The 23,953-nt window shown below is 41.8% G+C and overlaps 1 protein-coding gene across 2 annotated transcripts in view; it reads right to left on the bottom strand.

The window, feature by feature from the left end:
- The window catches only part of UBXN4 (UBX domain protein 4), a 33,325-nt gene extending 23,593 nt beyond the window's left edge, over positions 1-9,732 (bottom strand). Inside the window, exons 1-2 of one of the 2 annotated variants that reach the window (XM_058548884.1) lie at positions 9,609-9,732; positions 2,458-2,560 (exon numbers count right to left, since the gene is read on the bottom strand). In XM_058548884.1, the coding sequence (XP_058404867.1) occupies positions 2,458-2,560; positions 9,609-9,690 (185 nt within the window). In that variant the 5' untranslated portion in view covers positions 9,691-9,732. Of the gene's footprint in view, positions 1-2,457; positions 2,561-9,106; positions 9,585-9,608 lie in introns of those variants that run through there. The other variant, XM_058548885.1, reaches the window with a different exon arrangement.
- Positions 9,733-23,953: the final 14,221 nt, after the last annotated feature.

Here is a 23,953-nt window from a genome sequence, read left to right as displayed (position 1 = left end):
CGTACCAATTACAAGTATTTTTCTGAAACTACTAGTTCCTTTCACAGCCATTAGCTAGAAGAAGAAAAATGTAATTCTTATTTCACAGACCTTTTTTGGTTTGTTTTATAATTTTCAGATTAAAGAGCCACTTGCTCTGGCAACCACACAAAGCAGTAACTGGATCTGGCGGCTAAATATCAAGTTAGTATCTGCCATGTTGCCTCAGCAGCAAGTACAGCTGAACACAATATCTTAACTTGTAACAAGAAGATATTAATGCCCATGGCTTACTTGTGCAAGTGATAATACAATACTTTATAATAACAAAGGACTCAAAACAATCTAAATATCCACCAATAAAAACTGATTAATTACGCAATCATAAAAAGGAAAAAGGTACAAAAAAGTACGCCAAAATGCCACCATTTTCATAAAAAAGGGGAGGAAAACAAATACAAGTATATTTTCTTGATTTGGTTGTCTCCAGAGAAGGGAACAGGGTGGTTAGGGACAGGAATGGGAGAGAGACTTTATACTATAATGCGCGTAGATGAGCAATTCCAAGAATCAAAGTAATGCTTCCAAAAACCAGAAATTTGTCTCATTTTTTCTGAATACAAAGCATGATTATCTTAAAAACGTCTGAAAATATAACAGGAAAGTATAAAGAAAAAAATTACCAAGAATCCTACCTTCTCAGAAATAATCTGTCAACTTCTGATGCATTTCCTACCAACTTATTTTCAATGCAGGCTATTCTCCGTAAATAAGTATACACTAAAATGTTCCTAGAATGTTAGGTACTTATTGTATAATAAATAAAATTTACTTTTCATAATTTAAAAGACACGAGGTTCTATTAGTAAGCAGTCCATAATGAAACAAATATCAGCCATCACTATACACAGGTATCCTTGCATCCACTAATAGAAATTTTTCTTTTTAAAAATGCTAGATAAATTAGTCTGTATATAATCTCAAGAATTCTGAAATTCTCATTTCTTCTACATCCCCAATAAACCTCTACATTCCTCCTGCCATTAATGATGCTAAAATACAATGGACAAATAAATGATATATGTTAAAATGACAGATTGTTTTTTAAAAAACTATTACAGATCAATAAACATATAGTTCAGTAACTGTTGTTCTGAGGCAGACTGTACTATGATTTGCTTTACGTTTTGTTACTATTGAAAATTTTTAAATAAAAAGTTTACAAACTTACAGGTAAATTTCTGAATATTTTAATCTTGACAGTAATTTTCAAACATTATTCATTGATATTATTAATATCAAAAGGATAGGAATACCACAATGCAATTGCTAATGGATTAATGTTTCTAGGCATTGATCATTGATGGCTGCTGCTAACATCATAAAGAGAAACAACAGGGCACCATGTGCCTTCTATCAGAAGAATGGAAGACATACCACCATCTATGAAGTAGTCTTGAGGGGGGAAAATTATCTAACTTGAATGCAACAGAAAATAAAGGACAGAGGAACAAACTAAATGACTCCAACAGGGCTGCAATCAACAAAACCCATGCTGTAGGAAACTACAGAATAAATGACCTTGTTTCTTTAAAAAATAAATTACAAAGAAAAAGACAGAGATACAGAGGGGAAGCCTACAGACTAAAAGAACCTAGAGAGAGATCAACGTATCACAATATGTGGACGTTGATGGATCCTGAACCAAACAAACTGTAATAAATTAAATAATAAAACTACGACTTTGATAATTGAAAATGTGAACACTGGGCGGATATTTAATATCTAGGAATTATCATTAATTTGTTTGTGAAGTATTACAGTTATGTTAAAAAATTATTTACAGATGAAGTGGTATGATGACTGAGATTTGTTTCAAAATTATATGTGATGAGTGGAAATGGGTGGGGGTATAGATGAAACAAGACTGACCATGAGCTGATAATTATCAAAGTAGTTGAAAAGCACATGGGGGTTCATTATTCAGTTACTTTTGTATATATTTGAAATTTTCCATATTAAAAATTTTTTAAAAGAGGAGAGGAGAGATGCATTAACAAATAAAACATACTTGTGGATATCAGGTACTATGAGGGACTTATAAGTGTCCTTACTCCCAGTCAATTAAATGGCTCCTTTCCAAAAAAAAAGAATCCAAAACAGTGGTCAATCTTTCAGAGATATTCAATATATGATTTACAGTTACTTCTAGGTTCTTAGAAGCTGAGGGTCATAGTTCTTTTGCATTCCTAGCGCATGTCACATAGCTGCTTGGCAGAGTGGCATTATATCTTTGGCATTATATCTTTTCAGCAAGATATAATGATCAATTTGGAAAATGGTAATCAAAATTTAAGTCCCCAATATGCCTTAGACAAAAATCAACATTCTTATAGCCTAAGAGTATCACCATAAATCACAACCAAAGACTATGGTTATAATATTTTTAAAAAATGAAAGATTAAAACATAAGCAAACCTTTTGGTATCAATTTTAATAGCAACAAAACTGTTTGAAGATGCTTCTGTCACTTTCTCATCTTCCCAACTTGCAGCCATCTGTGTTGACTGCTCATCATCACCTATAAAACATTTCAAAGATTCTTATAAGGCCAGTATCTGCTAATTCTTTCCCCTGAAAATCTGGAACTTCAAACAAAATATAATCCCACAAATACTATTTTCTACCAAATTTGAAAACTGAATTTCTCCATAAAATGAAAAGTGTGACTATATGCACTAACATAATAAAAAGCAATGAAAAACAAAATACTGCCATTTAGATTATATAAAGTATTTTCCAAAAGACATCCAAATTATGATGCAAACAGAATCACAATAATTAGAAGTCATGGGTAGAAACATACAGTGACTATTTTGGCTTTTGTACATATAGTTTTAGAAAATAAATGTACAGTACTCTTCCTTTATGTAGCACCCTTCTGTTGAGTTCAATGACCTCCACACGAATTCCGCCAAGATAGAGACTGGCAGGTGCAATTCTGTTTGCAGTTTTGACTTGCCTTTTATTATAGGTAGGCTAATTATAAAAGTTATGCTGATCCAAAACTAATCTATGGTGATAGAATTCAGCGTAGTGGCTACCTTGGTGGAAGTGCTACTGACTGGGAAACAGCATGAAGGAGCCTTCTGGGATGCTAGAAATGTTTATATCTTTTCTGGGTGACAGTTACACAGGTGTACTCATATACAAAAATTCACTGAGCTGTTCACTTCATATATTTCACTTAACAGACTGTATGTCATACCTCAATGACAAATTATTTTAAAAGTGATACCTATCAAGAGATGTTTCCATTTTAGACCTGTAACATCTAGACTTTGGCATAACCATTTATTGGTGGGCAGAGGGAAACACCCGATTAAGTCATTGAAAAACATTTCTGAGGTTAGCAGAGCTAAGTGCTTTCTCAATGCTTTTGTTTTTTTTGTGAGGAAGATCAGCCCTGAGCTAACATCCATGACAATCCTCCTCTTTTTTTTTTTTTTTTTTTTTGCTGCGGAAGACTGGTCCTGGGCTAACATCCGTGCCCATCTTCCTCTACTTTATCTGGCACACCACCACAGCATGGCTTGACAAGCAGTGCGTCAGTGCACGCTCCGGATCTGAACCTGGGCCGCCAGCAGCGGAGCACGCACACTTAAGCACTACGCCACGGGGCCAGCCCCTAAGTGCTTTCTCAAAGGTGAGCAACCTTTGCCAATTTCTGGATAAAAAAGTTTTCAAGTCACATTTTTCATTATACAAAAATGAGATAATTCTATACCTACTCTTTTGTAAGGTGCTTTCTTGCTATGTGCGCAGCCCTTCCCCAATTTAATCCTCCCTTCACTTTCCCATCTCAGTTATCTGTTCATGGGAACTCCATCCTTTCAGTTCCCAGGCCAAAAACTTTAGTTATCCTTGACTTCAGCTGACTCTAACTCCAAAATATATCCAGAATTTAACTATTTCTTACCACTTTCACTGCTACCACCCTGATTTAAGCTACCACATCTCACCTAGATAATTACAATAGGCACCTAACTGGTCTCCCTGCTCAGCCCATTCTTAACACAGCAACTTTCTTTAAAAAGTCAAATCACATCCTACTCAAAATCCTCAAAATCCTCAAAATCCTACAATGGCTCCCAATTTCCCTCAAAGTAAAAGCCAAAGTCCTTACAAATGGCCTCAGGTCTTCAGTTACCTCTGACCTTATTTCCTCTTACTTTCTTGCTATTCCTTTCCTTTCCATTGCTCAAATACGAAAGACACTCTCGCTTTAAGGTCTATGTACTAGTTGTTTCCTCTGCCTGGAATGTTCTTCCCTCAGATATCTACATGGTTAACTCTCAACTCCCTTAAGTCTTTACTCAAATATTATCTTCTCAATAAAGCCTTCCCTAATCACCACTTTAAAATTACACCCTTCAGATATTCCCAAGGCTCCCTTATTTCCCTGCTCTTTTGTTTTTCTGTAATACTTATCGCCTTCTAATAGACTATGTGTTTTACTCATTATGTTTACCGTTTACTGTTAGTCTCCCTCCACTAGAATGCAGGCTTCATGAGGGCAAGGGTTGTTTTCCTTTTTATTTATTAATATAACTCAAATGCCTACAACAGAACGTGGCACACAGTAGGTACCTGGCATATAGCAGGCTCTCAGTAAGCATTTTGTAGAATGAATAGCTAAATTTCTGGTATAGTAAGTATCTTGACATGCCTACAGTACTTGACTAATGCTGCACATTCGAGTATATTTTCTGTGAGATGAGACCCAGGAATACCAGGAATAGGGGCTTGAGAAATCTGGCCACATAGAAGTAAACGGGACTAGAATGTATCCACAGACCAAGAGCAAAAATAATGCTCATTAGCAGACTCCTAGATGTTGAAGAAGCAGATGGGGAAAACTATCCTTTGCAGTGAGATCATTCTGAGCATGTCTTCAGACAGTATGGGGTGAGGAGAGATGTAAAATTCCAAATAAATGACCAGATTATCAACCGAGAAAACAACTATATGGGAACATTCTTACTACAAACACCTCTTAGAGAAGGCTGTGAGGCATGAGGGATCCATTTTATTCCTTCTTTCTTTCACATGTTCACTATTTTATTCCATATTTACTTTTTTTTTTTTTTTGAGGAAGATCGGCCCTGAACTAACATCTGCGAATCCTCCTCTTTTTGCTGAGGAAGACTGGCCCTGGGCTAACATCCATGCCCATCTTCCTCCACTCTATATGGGACGCCGCCACAGCATGGCTTAACAAGCGGTGTGTCGGCGTGCGCCCAGGATCCAAACCGGCGAACCCCGGGCCACCTCAGCAGAGCGCGTGTACCTAACCACATGCGCCACCGGGCCGGCCCTCCATATTTACTTTTGATAGGCACTGGGCTATAAACTACAGTCGTCCCTCAAAATCCACAGGGGGATTGGTTCCAGGAACCCCTACAGATACCAAAATCCGTAAATGCTCAAGTCGCTTATATAAAATGATGTAGTACAATGAATACAGTTCCATCTAGTCCCATCCGTTGCCTACCCCCTGCCACATCCACGAGTTTTGCATCTATGGATACGGAGAGCTGACTGTAAATAGAAAACAAATGAGACACTGTCTGCCCTGAGTGGAACTTAAAATCTAATGGTACAAAAAATGTACTCATTTAGTAAACAACTGTAAATAATTACAGTAATAAATGCTGTAAAAAAAAGAACAGAGCTATGAGAGAAAATAACGAGACCTCTTTAGATTGGTCAGGGAAGCCCTCTCTGAGGTGACATTTAAGGTAAGACAAAGGATGAAAGAGCTGAGCCATGCCAAGAGCCAGAAAAGTCCACTAAGCAGAAGGAATTTATGTGTAGGCAAAGGCCTGTGTGATTGGGAGTGTCATGAACAACAGGGGGTACAAGAGAAGATGAGACTGAAGAGTTGAGTCAAAAATGACACCCACACTTAGGGTTTATCCAACCGGGTGTAAGGTGGTACCATTTACTGAGACGCAGAACCCTAGGGGAGAAAAACAGGTTCAGGCGGTAAATATACTTTTAGGCTTGAGAATCCTGAGGCATCCAAGCGGGGATGATGTCAAGCAGGTAGCTGGAAGTATGGATCTGCTACTTCTAAGGCTGATGCTTTTCACTCCCTCACCTACGTTGTACCGTGGGATTAGAGTCCCAAATGTCACATCCCCATTAGCAATGTCTGTCCATGACTTAGCCTAGTGGCAGCAGCAGCTGCTTGACTAACAGAGGTGCAAGGCTGAATGGAATTACTTAACTCAGTGTGAGAAGATTTATCTTAACACTACTGAGTGGAATTATTAATTGCCAACTTCAGTATCTTTAGTTTCTTATTTTTAATCAAATTATGAACTATCCTATGGAGTTAGGTGGGCCTGAGAGTTTTAGGAGAAAACATTATATCTTTGGTAGTATCAGCAGTATCCAAAGTAATAGCATTAAAGAGAACAGTACAAACTCAGAAGCAAAGAGTCGCAGACCCTAGCACAGCCTAGAAAACCTCAACTGATCAAAATCTAGAACCCAGGCCACCTCGTGGCTTAGCGGTTAAATGCGCGCGCTCCGGAACTGGTAGCCCAGGTTCAGATCCCGGGCACGCACCAACACACCACTTCTTCAGCCATCCTGAGGCTGTGACCCACATACAGCAACGAGAAGGATGTGCAACTATGACGTACCACTATTTACTTGGGCTTTGGGGAAAAAAAAGGAGGACTGGCAATAGATGTTAGCTCAGAGCTGGTCTTCCTCAGCAAAAAGAGAGGAGGATTAGCATGGATGTTAGCTCAGGGCTGATCTTCCTCACACACACAAAAAAAATCTAGAGGCTTTTGTGGTCTATTTTAACCAAAAACGGTAGTAAATAGTGTCTGTTAAGGAAATTTTAGCCCATTAGCAACACTGATCAGTGAACTGACAAGTTCGCTTCAAGATTCTTGTCAGATTATTCTACCTTCCCAAGAACAGAATCAAAATCTTTTTCAGTTTTATTTCTTTCAATTTACATAGCTATAATACTTTGAAAATTCTTGTTAATTTGTTGGCTGAACTAATAGTAATCTCTCCAGTCTCCTAACATCAATTCTAGGATATTCTTTAATTCATTCATGAAAATTTCACTAAATATAAACAACTTGCCTAAAATGTTTCCCACTTGAGTGGTTATAAGAACCAAAGTATACCCTTAAGACCACTCCTTCCTGCTATACAGATATCTTTTAAATTTTCCACTAAATTGGTATATTACTGTTGAAGTCTCAGATCTACGAAAATCATGAGATCTAGCTGTATTCTTAAAAGTTATGAACAGTGTAGGCAACCTATAAGTGCTGCGCTTTCATAACTCCATTGGCTGCATATTCCTGGAGTGACACTAATCATACCTAGTCTTGGAGATTAACTTCCTAAAGCTCTAGAAAAGCCAACAGTATCATGAACAGGTCAAGGGACAGACTCCTTTGACAGACTGCTAACGGTCTTCCTGCAACAAAGTCATTGATATTCTAAAAGCATATAATACATGCTCATCAGTAAAAAGTTAATCAAAGAATGCATGTATCCACACAAAGCCCCAAAGACCTGTAACTTCATTTTACTATTGTAATAATTAGCACTGTCTCCAAATGGGTTTCCTAATGTTTGTTAATTAAATCGAGCATTTCTTGGGGTCGGCCAAGCGGTGGTGCAAGCGGTTGCGTGCGCGCACTCCGCTGTGGCAGCCCAGGGTCCAGCGGCTCAGATCCTGGGCGCGGTTCGGATCCCAGGTGCGCACCCACGCACTGCTTGTCAAGCCATGCTGTGGCGTCCCATATAAAGTGGAGGAAGATGGGCACAGATGTTAGCCCAGGGCCAGTCTTCCTCAGCAAAAAGAGGAGGATTGGCAGATGTTAGCTCAGGGCTGATCTTCCTCACAAAAAATAAATAAATAAATAAATCTAGCATTTCTTCTTTCAAATTAACTGGTTAGCCAAAGAGTGCCTTCCAGGAACATTTGGACACCATCAAATGTGTTTTTTGTTTAAAAACCTGACCACCATAATCACAGATTTCCTGATTTCCACACCAATTTCAATAACTACATAAAGTCTACAATTGTGCAGTTTTTTCTTAAAAAACAGAAATGACACTTTTTTCCAAGTTGCTAAAAAAAATCGTCAAGATGTAAATCTTTTTTGTGACCCTGGTGCATGTCACTTAACCACTATGAACGTTAAGCTTCCTCATCTATAAAATGGGAATAATAAAACCTATTCTACCTACCTCAAGGATCAACTGAGATTGTACATGAAAAAACAACGTAAAATGTCATAAAACTATTATTGCAACTCTTCATAAGCATAGTAAGGATCATTTAGTTTTCCTTTTCTTTTCACTTCACTTTTTTTCCTTACAGGATTACAGCATTTATTTATTTACATGAAATATATCTCTAAAATAGCATAAGAGAATCTAATCAGGCTCTTCTAATTAACATCATTGGGCCAAAAATTCAGCATAACTTAATTATAAATTTCAAATTTAATGTTAAACTCATATTTCAGTGACTTGTTCTTCACTGCAGTGCATAAAGTCACATAGCTATTATCTTGTCTTCCAAGAGTCGTAAGTTAATAATGAGTAAACCGTTATTAAACACAAATAGTTGAATACACCTCAAATTAACAGCAGTCACAAACACTGGTTTGGTTCATGTAATGAGAATCAGGTAAACCACAGAGGCGTGGGTTTACTGTAAATCTAGATTTCATAATCAAGTAGGGGTATAATAAAATACGGAGCAAAATAACTCAGAGCAACACAGGGTAAATGAGTTAGTACACGTTCTCGAAACTGTAGGTATTAGCTTAGTAAGACAACGAAAAGAACCAAAGATTGAACGTCTACTTCTTCTACACAAATGGTAAAAAAAAAAAAAAAGGAAAGAAAAAATCAACTTGCAACAAAGCTATTATTCCACATTAGACTCCCCAACCAGCTATCATTAAAAAAAAAAAAAAAAAAAAAACTTCTATAAAGCTTAAAAGTTTGCGTTTCAGGAACACAGGAACGCCTAGTAACCGTGAACCTCAGATGGTTTCTCTTTGTTGCTTACCGATGACACAGCTTTCTTCCTGACTGGCCACAAGTAATTACGAACCCAACTGCCTGTCTAATGGCCTGTCTACATGCCCATCCAAACACCAGCAACCACACTGGCGTTAAGGCATCCCGAAGGGGGTCGTCGGGGACAGACAGGCTGTACCGGGGGCGCCCGGGCAGGGCTGTGGGGGTCTGTCTGCGCCCACTCCTCAGGAGCGGGGGAGAGGCTCGGCGGGGCGGGGCGGCCAGGGCCTGCTCGACGCGGCCCCTCGCCCTCGCAGAGAGGCGTCGGCCGGGCTCAGCGCGCTTTGGGGGCGAGGCCCAGACGGCGCCCACGGCCCGAGTGCCGGGATATTCGGGTGGTGGGGCCGGGCCCGGTGTGAGGGAGGGGGAAGCGCTGAGAAGCCAGGGACGGGAAGCGGCGCCTCTCCGTGCACGGAGGAAAGGCTGGCACCCCTGGGGTTGGAGGTAGGACGGAGGGGGTGTCCCGGCCACATCTCAGGCCCCCCCTTCACCTGCCACGAACACCACGAAGACCGCGCCGCTTCTCTTGGCCGACGCGATGGCGGCCGGAATGGCGCCCTGGAACCACAGCATCGTTCCCTTCGGGCCGAGGCGCTCGCTCCGTCTGTTGTCGCCGCGGTCCCGGAGGCGACCCCGCCCTCCCCTTCGTAGGGCCCCGCGGCCCCCGCAGCCACGGCCGACCCGCCCCCCGCCTCCGGCTCTGCACTAGCGCGCAAACCCGTCAGCGGCCCCCTAGGACACGCGCAAGCGCGCGAGCGAGGCGCGCCCCGCGTCACGTGGCGCCACACGTCGCCGTGCGCACCGCGCCCGAGGGCCTTGTCTCGTTGGCAAATCCGTACGTGCGCGCGCCCGCTAGGCCTCAGGCTCTGCAGTCCCGGAAGTGGAAGGAGGCAGTGGGAAGGATGACTAACTGCTAGGGCCCGTTTGCGGTGCCTTCATGAGGCATGACGGGAATTGTAGTCTTCGTAGGCTTGTTTGCTTTCATATTGTGGAAAATCGAACTCTGGTTTCCGTGGCACGGCTAAAGTGGGCCGGCAGTGAGAGCCACTTAGCATCTGTAAAGGGAAAGAGAGGAACTGGCGCTCACTGACCAGGAGATGCTATCCTCAACCTCACTGAGACCTTAAATGTGGAGGAAGTCATCCCGCTCCGAGTGGAACCCTGCCTAATGGGGCACGATGTAATTCTGTATTATGATTAGTGGCCATTTTGTGATAGGGTTGGGTGTCTATCGGTATGGAACTAAAGGGGCTTGGTAGGGATTTAATGCAAGGCTTTGATTCTATTGAACTTAGTTTATCAGCCCAACTTTGAAGAAAACACAAGGTAAAGACCACAGCAGTCACCTTCCGTAATACCATACAGCCCATGAACCTGTGGGAGGAATTGGTAGAAGGCAGGCCTTGAGCAGTTTCCTAATCATTGGTTAGAGATCATTCCAAAACCTCAAAACACTTAGTGTGTTATTGCCACAGCTGTTGTCTAAAGTAAGTCAAAAGCAGAGAATAGGTAATGATTTATTTTCCAGCTACTTACTGTGGTAATACAAAAGAGAAGAATAGATAATGATTTTGTTCACAGTTTTATGTAAAAATATTCTGTAATCATGATTGGCACTTTGTGGTTGGTTGCCAACCACAGTGAAAACTGATCCATATTTAATACTTTCATGAAATTATATGGTCTCTCATAATTATTAGCTAAAATCTTGTATGATTTATTTAAAGTTACATATGCTGTTATAGTATACATCCCACATCAATTAAATATCCATTCCAGCAGTACAACCCTTTGACAGTCTTTGCAGGGTTAAGGAAGTGCTACATCAGAAAATACCCGTTTCCTACAAATATTTAACCAAAAAATAGCTAACAGATTGCACTCGAATTTTTCTTTACTTTTTTCTAATCAGGTCTCTCATATAGTGTATTATAAACTGAAATGTAATGATGATTACAGACAGTCGCTGCATATATAGGACACCATTCCTCAGGAAGACTTGATTTGATCTTCAACATCAACCTTCAATGGATTTCTTAAAATTCAATCAACATACAAATTCTTTAAGTAGAGCAATGTCTTCAATTATTCCTAATGTTAGAATTAAATATTGGGGCCTGCCGGGTGGCATAGTGGTTAAGTTTGTGCGCTCCGCTTCAGTGCCTGGGGTTTGCAGGTTCAAGTCCTGGTGTAGACTGACACACCGCTCATCAAGCCATGCTGTGGCAAGGTCCCACACACAAAATAGATGAAGATGGGCACAGATGTTAGCTCAGAGCCAATCTTCCTCAGCAAAAAGAGGAAGATTGGCAACAGATGTTAGCTCAGGGCCAATCTTCCTCAGCAAAAAAAAAAAGTAGAATTAAATATTATAAGAATCATTCATAGCCTTTCATTCATTCATCAAATGTTTATTGCTCATCTGCTATGAGCTAGGCATTGTACCTGGTATTGATAAGAAGGTGAGGAAGGCAGACATTGGACAAGTGATTGTGAGTGATGATGAATGTCACAAAAGGGGAAATTCTGAGTGCTTCAGAAGTGATGATGTGATCAAACATGGATAGTGGGATTAGAAAAGGCCTTCCTGAGGAAATGACATGTCAGGAGAAATCTAGCTAGGTCAAAGAGAAGACTATTCCGGGTAAAGGAAACAGCAATGTGAAGGCTCTGAAGCAAGTGAGAACAGTACACTTGAAGAACTGAAAAATGTCCAGTGTGGCTAGAACATAGAAAGGGGAGTGTAGTGCAAATGAGGCTGGAAAGATAGGCAAGGATTAGATCATACAGGGCCTTGGAAGTCATGTTAAGGATTTCAGACATTTTTCTAAGAATTGTAGAAAGCCATTGAAGAATTTTAAACAGAGGAGTTACACGTAAGATTTGTGTTTTTAATATGGAGCTATGCTGTAATTTATTTTTTTACATTTTTATTTATTTATTTTTTTCCCCCAAAGCCCCAGTAGATAGTTGTATGTCATAGTTGCACAGCCTTCTAGTTGCTGTATGTGGGACGCGGCCCCAGCATGGCCGGAGAAGCGGTGAGTCGGTGCGTGCCCGGGATCCGAACCCCGGGCCGCCAGCAGCTGAGCGGGCGCACTTAACCGCTAAGCCACGGGGCCGGCCCTATGCTGTAATTTAAATGGATTGGATTGGAAGTGAAATGGTGAATGTGAAGAGACTGGTTAAGAGGCTATTGTCCATCTATAAGGGAGATGGAAAAGTGGAAACATTTGATATTTTGGAAGCAGGCACAATAGATTTTGTTGATCGATTAAATATGGAATTTGAGAAAGGAGGAGTCAAGAAGAGATCTTGGGTTTCTGTCTTGAGAAATTGTATAGAAGGTGATACTTAGGGAACATTGAAGGAAGAGCAGGTTGGTGGAGAGGAATGCAAGAAAATGAGAGTTCAATATTAGACATGTGTATACAATGTTATATACCAATGTTACCGCAATAAAATAAAATAAAAAAGTGACACTAGCAATGACAAAAAAAAATTAGACTTGTGTTTGGAGAGCTGGAGAGACAAAGCAGAGATGTTAAAGTAGGCAGATATTACATTTGGAGGTGAGAAAACAGTTCTAACCTAGAGAAGGGAATTAGAGATTTCTCTACATACAGGGGATAATTGAGGCTCTGGAGGATGCTATCACTTATGGAGTGTGCAAAGTGAGGTGAGACAAGAGTATATGACTGAGGGGCCGGCCCTGTGGCTTAGCGGTTAAGTGCGCGTGCTCCACTACTGGCGGCCCGGGTTCGGATCCCGGGCGTGCACCGACGCACCGCTTCTCCGGCCATGCTGAGGCGGCGTCCCACATACAGCAACTAGAGGGATGTGCAACTATGACATATAACTATCTACTGGGGCTTTGGGGAGAAAAAGGGAAAAAAAGGAGGAGGATTGGCAATAGATATTAGCTCAGGGCCAGTCTTCCTCAGCAAAAAGAGGAGGATTGGCATGGATGTTAGCTCAGGGCTGATCTTCCTCACAAAAAAAAAAAAAAGAGAGTATATGACTGAGGTTTTAAGACCTCCAACATCTATAGGATTGTATAGAAAAGTATAAGCCAGTAAAAGAGGCTCAGGAAAAGTAGGAGGGGAGTGTGTAGAGGAAAGTGGGAGAGTGTGATACCAAAGAAGCCAAGGCTAGAGAGAGTTCTGAGAAGAAGGGAGTGAGAAGCAGCTATGTTGAATGTTGCTGTTGGATCAATTTAAATAACATTTTTGAATGTCCATTGTTTTTGGCAAAATAGAGGTGATTATCAACTTGGCAAGAGGGATTTTGGTGGGTTCTTCTGTGTGGAAGCCAGATGGCAATGGGATAAAGAGACGGAAGATAAGGAAGGGGTGTCAGTAAGTGTGAAGGGCAGGAGGTAGAAAGGACATTAGCTGGACAGGGATTTGGACTGGGAAAGCCAGCCTTTCTAAAGATCAGAGAGACTTGTACACAATGAAATACTGATGGAAAGGAGCTAGTCTTGGAGAAATTAAATACACGGGAAAGAGGGAGGCCCCTATGAAGATGGGAGGGAATGTGAGATATATGGCAAATTCTGCTAATAGTCACCCCACAATCATTCTTCTACCATGCCCCCCATTATTCCTTGCTGGCAGAGTTTCCCCACTGAAAGGGGAATCTGCTAGATACTTGTTTTTTCAACCTCCCCTAGCAGCCAGTAGGACCTTGTGGGGAGGGGGAGTGAGCACTTCTAGAAGTTTTCCTAACAAAAAGAGACACATGGAAGAAAGCACAACCCTTCTTTGCTGAATGTGGTTGTGTGCATAGGATAGCTGGTACCGCTGCAGCTATGTTGTGGCCATGAGGAACAACACTGCCAACACTCTGAGAATGGTAGAATGGAATATCATGTGTCTTGTGTCTATGATGACACAAGTCTTGTCTTGTGAGATAACTGTCCTCATTGGTTAGGCTACTGTAAGTTGGATATTGCTTGTAATTACCACCATTCTAAACAAGCTGGAATGGGATCCGGAGCACAGGAGACACCCTTTCCATTTTAACAGGAAGAAGAGAGGAAAAATAACTTTGGACATAAATAAGGTTATATGTTTCAAGACAATAAGTTAAGGAAGTTTTCATCTAAAGGCTGAACTTTTCACTATGAAGGAGAGGTCATTTGCTGAGAGTGATGGGGAAGGTAAGGAAACTGGCACCTTGAGCATAGGGAGCAAGGTTTGAAGTAATATTGATGAGTGTTGGAGGGCAAGGGATGAGGGAAACAGTGTGTCCCAGGCAGTCCTGAGGGCCAGGTGAAATTGGTGGCCCTGAATTTGCCCAACTGTGTGAATTTCTCCAGTGGTCACTCAATCCCTGGAGTCCAGGCGCTGGGAAAGTAGATACTTGGATTTATCCAGGGCTGTGGGTACTGGACACTGTGAGAAAGAACAAAGGAACAAGGGAATTTAGGAGATTATGAAAAGTGAGCAAAGTGGTGGAATCTAAACTGAATGGGGAGAGGAGTGAATGTCAAAGGAGACAATAGACACACAAAAAAAGTGGATAGGAGGCAATGACCTGGAGGGCGAGGGGTGGGCAAGAGACTGGTCAGCCATATGGGATTTCAAAATGTTAAAGTTTCTGAGAAAAGAAAAAACAGTTAGGAATTATGGATATTCCTGATTTCTTTGAGATTCTTGAGTTTTGAAGTCCAATATTGTCAAATTAGTGAGAACATTTCCCTTCCTGAATCAACATGCCCTTCTTTATTCAGTCACATAGGGTGAAACCAGAGTCTCCTCTTCCATTTACTCTGTATGCAACCAGCCACAGCAAACTTTCTTTTGTGTTATCTTAAATCCTTTTAATTTCAATGTAATGCACACTGTGGTGCCCCATCTAGAGCCCTCCTTTAGAACCATGGCGATCACTCCCCCAGCTGCTGGGGGTGTCAGTTGCTGAAGGCTCAAAGCTGTGTCCTTCTCCGAGAGTTGCACTCAGCTGATGGCACAAAGGCCTAGGTATCTTGCCTCATTTCGGCCTCTGAAGGGCCTTCCATCTCCTGTCCTCCCGCTGGGATCATCCTAGGCCTCTGTTACAACTGCATATTACCAATGTTATTACCGATATAGTTCACTCCCTAATAAACTTCCTGCAAGCAGATCGTCTCTTAGTCTGTTTCTGTGAACCCAAATGAGACAGAACCCTAATCGCCTGAAAGATTCATGCAACTTTTCTAACTACTCTTTTTGCCTTCTCTCCAGTCTATCCCATACAATGATGTCATTTCCATCTTCCCCCCAAATTATTTTTAGCATGTTGGTTTCTGCTTAAAAATTTGTACTGGCTCTATAGTGCCTCCAAAAATAAGGTACAACTTCTGTAGCCCAACATTTCAAAATCCTCTACAATTTGGCTCCAACCTACTTTTCCAACATTAATTTCTTCTACTACCCCCCCGAGCTCTCTAGGCCAACCAGACTATTTTATTCACAGTCCAGGCCATATTCCTTGCCATCTCTCTCTCTTTTTTCTTAATGTTTTATTTGTTTATTTATTTTATTATTTTTGTGTGTGTGTGAGGAAGATTAGCCCTGAGCTAACTTCCGTTGCCAATCCTCCTCTTTTTGCTGAGAAGATTGGCCCTGGGCTAACATCCATGCCCATCTTCCTGTACTTTATATGGGACACTGCCACAGCATGACAAGCGGTGCGTTGGTCTGCATCTAGGATCCGAACCGTCAACCCCGGGCCGCCACGGCAGAGCATGCAAACTTAACCACTATGCCACCAGGCCAGCCCCAGCCATCTCTGTTTTTGTTCATAGCATGCCTCTTGCATGGAATTCTCTCCTTTTTCTCAGTCAACAAATATTTGAGTGCCCGTTGTGGGACAGGCAGTAGACCAAGTGCTGGGATAGAACTATTTGTTAGTTGATTGATGATAGATACCGTACTATTTTTGTCCTCTAAAGGGTTACAGTCTAGGCAGTGAGAGAGACCAATACATAAATAGGTGACCATAATATGTTGGTTTGGGTAAAATGAGAGAGCCAAGTACAGGGTACTGTAGAGAGAAAAGGAGAGACAGGGATGGCCTCCTGGAGGAAGTGGCATCAACCCAATTTTTTAAAAGGACCTGAATCACTGATGAAAAGTTAAGCTCAATTTTACAATCAGACTGTAACCATAGGACCAGTTCAAAGTAGCCCTACCATATTAATAAGAGAATGGTAAAGTTATCTTGCAGGGTCAGCAGGCCAAAACTGCAAGTCATGTAGCTGAAGCATGCACAGAAGAGAAAATCTGGACCTGAAATAACACCCGGAACCAAAGTTCCCCCCTTCTCCATGGAACCAAAGGACCAGGACATGACCAGAACTCAAAGCCAGAATCTTGTCAGAGGTGAGAGGTCCATTGTCCAGGAGTATCCAGTGGTAAAGCCCTTTTTTATACCTTACCATAAATGGTCTTGTTTAAAGTCCTTCCAATCTATCCTGCCAGCACTTCTGCATACAGCCTGCCCTCCCTAATCCCTTAAATTTTACCCTAAACCCTGGACTGGGGAGACAGATTTGAGAGCCTTGCCTCCTGTCTCCTTGCCGGTTGACCTCACACTAAAGCCTTTTCTTTTCTCAAAAGCCAGCACCGTAGTATTGGCTTCTATGTGTGTCAGGCAGTGAGCCCTTGCTTAGTAACAGGACTCTTAAAACAGAAGTTTGTTTATTGGTGTGCAGCAGGCAAACTATGAAAAGAGTTATATCTTGTTCTTTTCCTTCCACTACCATCCCTCAATTCTGGAGATAAAAGACTTCTCATAAGCTGGGCTTCAAGGATTTATGGGCTTCTTTGATACAAAAAAAAAGGGGTTTAATTACAATGAGCTCCTCTTTAAGGGATCTTAGCTATCAGGCCTGTTAGCAGGTCTAGAAGCAGTGAAGAGGAAGGTCAGCTTTCAGTTGGTGTGTCTCTGACTGCTGGAAGAACCCCCACCACAACAGTTTGAACCACCTGCTTGACCCTCAGTGTGAATTCTCAGAGTTTGGCTTCTTGTCATCAAAGACAGAGAAGTTGTTCACAGCGGTTCTGAGCCAAGATGGGGACCACAAATCCTCTGGCCTTCTACCTCTCGAAATCTATTATTTCTCCTGTGACCTATCAGTACATGCTGCTTCAGGTTTGCTCAACAGGTCCTGTAGCCATTTACCCAACACAAGACTCCTAACTCTCTTTGTGTCTTGGCGGTGTGGGATCTTTGAATGTTTTTGCCCTGCACTTGTGCTGGAGCCTATGGGCTGTACCTGGTCTCCTGATGTTCTTATTGTGCTTGCACAAGCTTTTAAAAAAGTCATGTGCACTCTAGTTTGCCACAGCCCCTCCCCCTTCTTTTTTTTTTCCCATGAGGGAGATCAGCCCTGAGCTAACATCCATGCCAATCCTCCTCTTTTTGCTGAGGAAGATCTGCCCTGAGCTAACATCCGTGCTGATCCTCTTCTACTTTACATGGGACGCCGCCACAGCATGGGCTGACAAGCGGTGCATCAGCGCGCGCCTGGGATCTGAACCCAGGCCGCCAGTGGCAGAGCACGCGCACTTAACTGCTGCACCACGGGGCCGGCCCCGAGCCCCTCCACCTTCTAAGCTTCACTCCTTTGCTTACTCTCTGGCAGCGTCAAGTATTTGAGTTTGCCAACCCTGCTGTACACATTCAGTTGGCATCAGCCAGGCTTAAGTGTACAAACAATGTTGGCTGGTGTTTCACTAACCTGCTCGGTACCAGCTTCCATCTATGAACCTGAAGGGCAATTGGTCAGGGAAAGTGACACATATGGAGGAAGAGTACAGTTTCTCAAGGTCATTTTATCCTGTGAACATTTTATTTTCTACAGTTATTTAAATTTATGGGCTTATGTCATCTTTCCTCCAAAAGATGAGAAGCAGCAACTCTACTTAATCTTCATTCTGTCCCTCACAATGCCTGTGTCCTTTGCAGATTGAATGAGTTATTAGTGTCACGAGGCCAAAGTTTGCCCACCACAAAGATTCTGTTTCATTTTGCACAGATCAAAACCCATCACAAACTGAATTCTTAGCTCTGGTTTCTCAAATATATTTCAATATTCATAAGAAGATGAATGATTCAGTGCCAGCCCTTTACCACTGCTTGAAAAAGAAGTCAAAGTGCATTTCTTACTGAAGCTGGATTGGTAATATCAAGTCCCACAGCATGCTTAAAAAAAATTCTTTTTTTTGTTCTGTAGAAGCTTGCACCTGTTTACCACTAGAGGAAGCTGTATGACTTACATATTGCAAAGCCATTTCCATAAAAAACAGGTAAAGGAAAAATTAATATTCTCTGTTCTTGTTCTTTCTTGAGTGAAAGAATGAAAAGTGTAAAAAAAGTAAATTGATTATACAAAGCATAATCACTCACCCATAGACCAGTAAGAGAATAATTTAGTTACTCTGTAAGGCTTATGGATGCATATAAAATTTAAAAAGGAGAAAAGGAACATTTTAATATGTTATAAGCTTTGCTCACAACAATCAAATTTTCATAAGTAAAGATAGAATGGCACTCCTCTCTGGCTTCTCCTATAGATCCAGGTGAATAAGGCAGTCAAAAATGGCAGTCTCCACATAAGCAAGGCTTAAGGCTTAACTTAAGTAGTTAAGCCCATGAACTCTGGAGTCAGCCTGCCTGGTTGATGTATACAGCCAGCACTTACTAGCTGTGTGACCTTCGGTAAATTTCCTCACCTCTCTGACATTTCAGTTGCCTCACTGTAAATTGAGATAATAAAGGGACTTATCTTTTAGGGCTATTGTCATGATTAAATAGGGACCTTTATAAGTGCTTGGCACATAGTAATTAACTGCTTTGCAAATGTTAGCTATTATTTCTGCCTGTCTGCCAAAACCATACTTAACAAAAATATATATGTGCCTTTCAGGCTTCAAAGCATTTGACTCATTTATTTTTTTTTTAAAGATTTTATTTATTTATTTTTTCCCCCCAAAGCCCCAGTAGATAGTTGTATGTCACAGCTGCACATCCTTCTAGTTGCTGTATGTGGGACGCGGCCTCAGCATAGCCAGAGAAGTGGTGTGTCGGTGCGCGCCCGGGATCCGAACCCGGGCCACCAGCAGCAGAGCGCGAGCACTTAACCGCTAAGCCACGGGGCCGGCCCCGCATTTGACTCATTTAATCACTGCACAGATATTTATTGAGACAGGCACTGGTACGAGCTGGAGATGTACAGACAGTTCCCGACTTACGATGGTTTGATTTACGATTTTTCGAGTTTATGATGGTGCAAAAGCGATATGCATTCAGTAGAAACCGTACTTTTTTGAATTTTGATCTTTTCCTGGGCTAGTGATATGCAGTAGGATACTCTCTCCTGATGCTGGGCAGCGGCAGAGAGCCGCAGCTCTCAGTCAGCCTCGCAATCACAAGGGTAAACAACCGATACACTTACGACCATCTGTACCAAGACAACCATTCTGTCTTTCACTTTCAGTACAGTATTCAGTAAATTACATGAGATGTTCAACACTTTGTTATAAAATAGGTTTTGTGTTAGATGATTTTGTCCAACTGTAGGCTTATGTAAGTGTTCTGAGCGTGTTTAAGGTAGGCTAGGCTAAGCTATGAGTTCAGTAGGTTAGGTGTATTAAATAGATTTTCGACATGATATTTTGAACTTACCATGAGTTTATCAGGATGTAACCCCATCGTAAGTCGAGGAAGATCTGTATTAATAAACAAAAGCAGTAGACATTTTTCCTGCCCTGGAGATTACATACTGATGGATAGAAAAACATTAAGCAACTAATTGGCCAATTGCTCATATAATTACCATTGTGATTGATGCTCTGAAGAGAAAGTACAGGATAGAAACAGAAGGAGAAAGTACTGGCAGAAATGACTGAGTCTGGAGGACTGAAGCACGGAGCTCTGGAGGAAAAGCAGACTACCTGAAGGAAGTAATATTTGAAGTGAGACCTGAGAATGAGTAAAAATTAACCAGAAGTTGGAGGGTAGTGTGGGCAGAATAAATGTTCCAGGCAGAGGGTAAGTTACATGTGGAAAAAAACAATCCTCAAATTTCAGTGGCTTAACACAAGAAAGGTTTATTTCTCATTCATTTACAGGCTAATGCCAGTCAAAGGAGTAAAGGGGAGTTGGTGCAGGGGGCTCTGCTCCATACACTCTTTCAAGAACTCTTGAATCTTCCCATCCAGTGGCTTATCCTTTCCTTGGAGATCTCTATTAGATCCTCTACCTGCAGCCAACAAGCAAATTTCAATGTCTACAGATCACCTGGAGATCTTATTAAAAATGCAAATTCTGATTCAAGTAAGTCTAGGGTTGGACTTGAGCATCTGCATTTGCATCAAGCTCTCTGGTGATACTGACAACAGCTGGTTTCTAGCCCCCACTCTGATTATCAGGGGCAGGGAGAATCTCTCAGAAGGTTTTAGGGGCCAGGCGTGGAAAGGCATAGATTTCTTTTTACATTTAGTTGGCCAAAACTCAGACACATGGCCATCTAGCTGCAGGGGGCTGGAAAACCTAGTCTGGCAATGTGCCAGGGAAGAGAGACACCCCTCCCCCACCCCCTCACAGTTTGCTGAAAAACTAATCAATCTCTGCCACAGAGGGGGGAAAATCTCAGTTTCCGGCAGAAGATCACCACCATATAGAACCCTGGAGACAAGAGAGCATGATATGGGCCCCGTGGCTTAGCGGTTAAGTGCGTGCGCTCTGCTGCTGGTGGCCCGGGTTCGGATCCCAGGCGCACACCGACGCACCGCTTCTCCGGCCATGCTGAGGCCGTGTCCCACATACAGCAACTAGAAGGATGTGCAGCTATGACATACAACTATCTCCTGGGGCTTTGGGGGGAAAAAAAATAAATAAATAAAAATTATAAAAAAAAAAAAAAAGAGAGCATGGTATGTTTGAGGAGCTTAGGGAAGTCCAGTGTAACCAGAACCTAGGAAGGGAGAGGACAGTGCCAGGTAAGCCTGGAGAGGTAAGTAGACAAGGGGCAGAGTATGCAAGACCTAGGAGGTGATGTTAAGGATTTTGGACAGACAGTGGAAAGTCACTGAAGGGTGTTAGACAGGAAAGTGACCTGATCTGATTTGTGTTTTATTTACTTCTTTTTTTTTTTTCCTGAGTTGGGAGATTTTTTGTGTGTGTGTGTGTGAGGAAGATTAGCCCTGTGATAACATCTGCCAATCCTCCTTTTTTTTTTTTGCTGACGAAGACTGGCCCTTGGCTAACATCCATGCCCATCTTCTTCCACTTGATATGGGATGCCGCCACAGCATGGCCTGACAAGCAGTGCTCGGTGCACGCCCGGGATCTGAACCGGTGAACACTGGGTCGCCACAGCAGAACGCACGCACTTAACTGCCTGCGCCACTGGGCCAGCCCCTGATTTGTGTTTTAAAAAGCTCACCCTGACTGCAGAGTGGAGAGTGAGGGGAATGAGAATGAGAGCGTGTGGAGAGATCACTCAGAACCTATTGCAATTGTCCAGGTAAGAAATGACAGGGTACTTTAGACACTACACTCCTCTCCTATGCTACCAAAGATAGATAAGATGACAAATTGACCCTTCTAGCCCATCTTTCTGCAACTTTTTTTTTAAATAATTTTATTTATTCATTTATTTTTTCCCCCAAAGCCCCAGTAGATAGTTGTATGTCATAGCTGCACATCCTTCTAGTTGCTGTATGTGGGACGCGGCCTCAACATGGCTGGAGAAGCGGTGCATCAGTGCGTGCCCAGGATCCGAACCCGGGCCGCCAGCAGCAGATCGCGCGCACTTAACCGCTAAGCCACGGGGCCAGCCCTCTCTGCATCTTTTTGAATTTATACTGTGAACGAAACTGGCATCCATCTCCCTGATCTAACAGGTAAATCTAACCAGCAAGCTGCGTAGGCTTAAAGTCAGTACAAAAGCCCATGCTGTACTATGATGCAGCCATGTAGGCCTCATAAACCTGTGTCTAAATGACCTTGCAACCTCTCGTCTCATGACTGAAGATGCAACAGGATGAGTCAGTAGCAGGAAGAGATAATGGGTACCTCACTCACATTTCCCAACTGTGTTTCTTAGAGATTGAGGGAAAAAGTGATGACCCTGGTCCTTGCCTCACTCCACACATAGATAAAACCAACATTACAAGCCTTTTGACGTATAACCAAAAAGTTCTTGTTCTCTTTGAAGCATATGACTATCAGATGTGTAAGCCCCTTCCTGCACATACACTGCTTTATTAAAAGGTATATAAACTGCATCAGACCTGTAGGCCTTGGAGCAGTTCCTCAGAATACTCTGTCAGACTGTTTCCCAGGATTCAAATTCCTCACCTTGAATAAACTCCTTTAATTAACCTTTACCCAGACTCTTTATTTCAGCTGACAATACTCTTAAATCATACAATCCATACTTGATTTTCACTATATTTGTAGTTTGTGATTAATCAACATTTATTCAGAGTCAACTGTATGTAAGATTCCATTGAACATCAAAGATATATGAGATTTTATCCCGGTTTTCTAGGACAGTGCTATCTGATAGGACTTTCTGCAATGAAGGAAATGTTCTGTATCTTCTCTGTTCAATATGGTAGCCACTAATCACATGTGGCTATCGAGCATTCGAAATATGGCTAGTGCAACTGAGGAACTGAATTTATGTTTTATTTAATTTCAATTAGTTTACATTTAATTAATTTACTAGCTACTTGTGGCTAGTGGCTACCATTTGGGATAACAAAGCTTTAGGAGTTGGAATAAAATGTTTACATGAGGGGATAACCAACAATACTTGGCAATATGATCAAAATCAAATGAGTCACATAGTACAGAATAAACTGTGTTATATGCAGTTAAGAAAGGGATACAGAGTTTAGGGCACAGTCTGTGGAATACTAAAGCTGATGAAATTGATACCGAACCTCTTAATCTTAAGTCTGTGTGCCTGATGTGCAATAAGCCAATCACTGAGACACTGGTGCTTGGAGATGGAGAAAGATTTATTCGAATTGGCCAAAATGAGAAGGCAGGAGGATAGGTTCTCTCAAATCCACCTTAATGAAAGAAGAAAGCAGGAGGTCTTTATAGAGTTAAGGGGCATGGCAAGAGGAGTTTCAGAGAAACAAAGGGGAAATCCATGTTTCTTTCACTCCAGATAAGCACTTGGGCAATCAGACTTCTGGGCCTCAAGGCAGCTGGGGGCTGGTTATCTGGTGATCATAACTTCCTTAAAGGCATTCTTTTTCTTCTGCAAAACAAGCTCATAAATCCTTGTGACATTTGAGTCACCCATCAGGTTTAACAAGAAAATAGCAAATTAATGAGATTAATTTCTTTTCATCTGTGTCTATGTTTGTGAACAAGGTCGAAGGGTAATCATGTTCTTATTGAATATTTACAGTAACCCTCAGGTACCCAGCTTCAAAATGACTTATTAGCTTGTTGTTTAATCTCTCCAAGCTTCATTAAAATGTACCTGGTGATACTGACCTCAATGGATTATTTTAAGAATGAAATGAGATTGTGTATGTAGTATAGACATACAGAAACAATCCCACTACAAGAAATTCTGTGCAGCATCTGCTTCCTCTCCTTGTTCTCTTCCTGATGAGATTCTGCTGGATGTGAACGCGGTTGGTGGAGTCACAGACAGAAGGGTAGAAGGACTTGTAATGTGGGAATTTCCTCAAATATAGGCAGGGTATTTAAAAGGTGTCCAAATTTGACAGATGTCCACCACAGAGAGTGATGTTTTGGTGAGGGTGGAATATAAGAGGATGTAGACTCCAATTAAAGAGGAATAACTCATGGATAT

This window comes from Diceros bicornis, chromosome 10, assembly GCF_020826845.1.
Source record: "Diceros bicornis minor isolate mBicDic1 chromosome 10, mDicBic1.mat.cur, whole genome shotgun sequence".
Taxonomy (NCBI): Eukaryota; Metazoa; Chordata; class Mammalia; order Perissodactyla; family Rhinocerotidae; genus Diceros; species Diceros bicornis.
The sequence above is the reverse complement of the archived record's forward strand: the minus strand, read 5'-3'. Positions and strand labels throughout refer to the sequence as shown.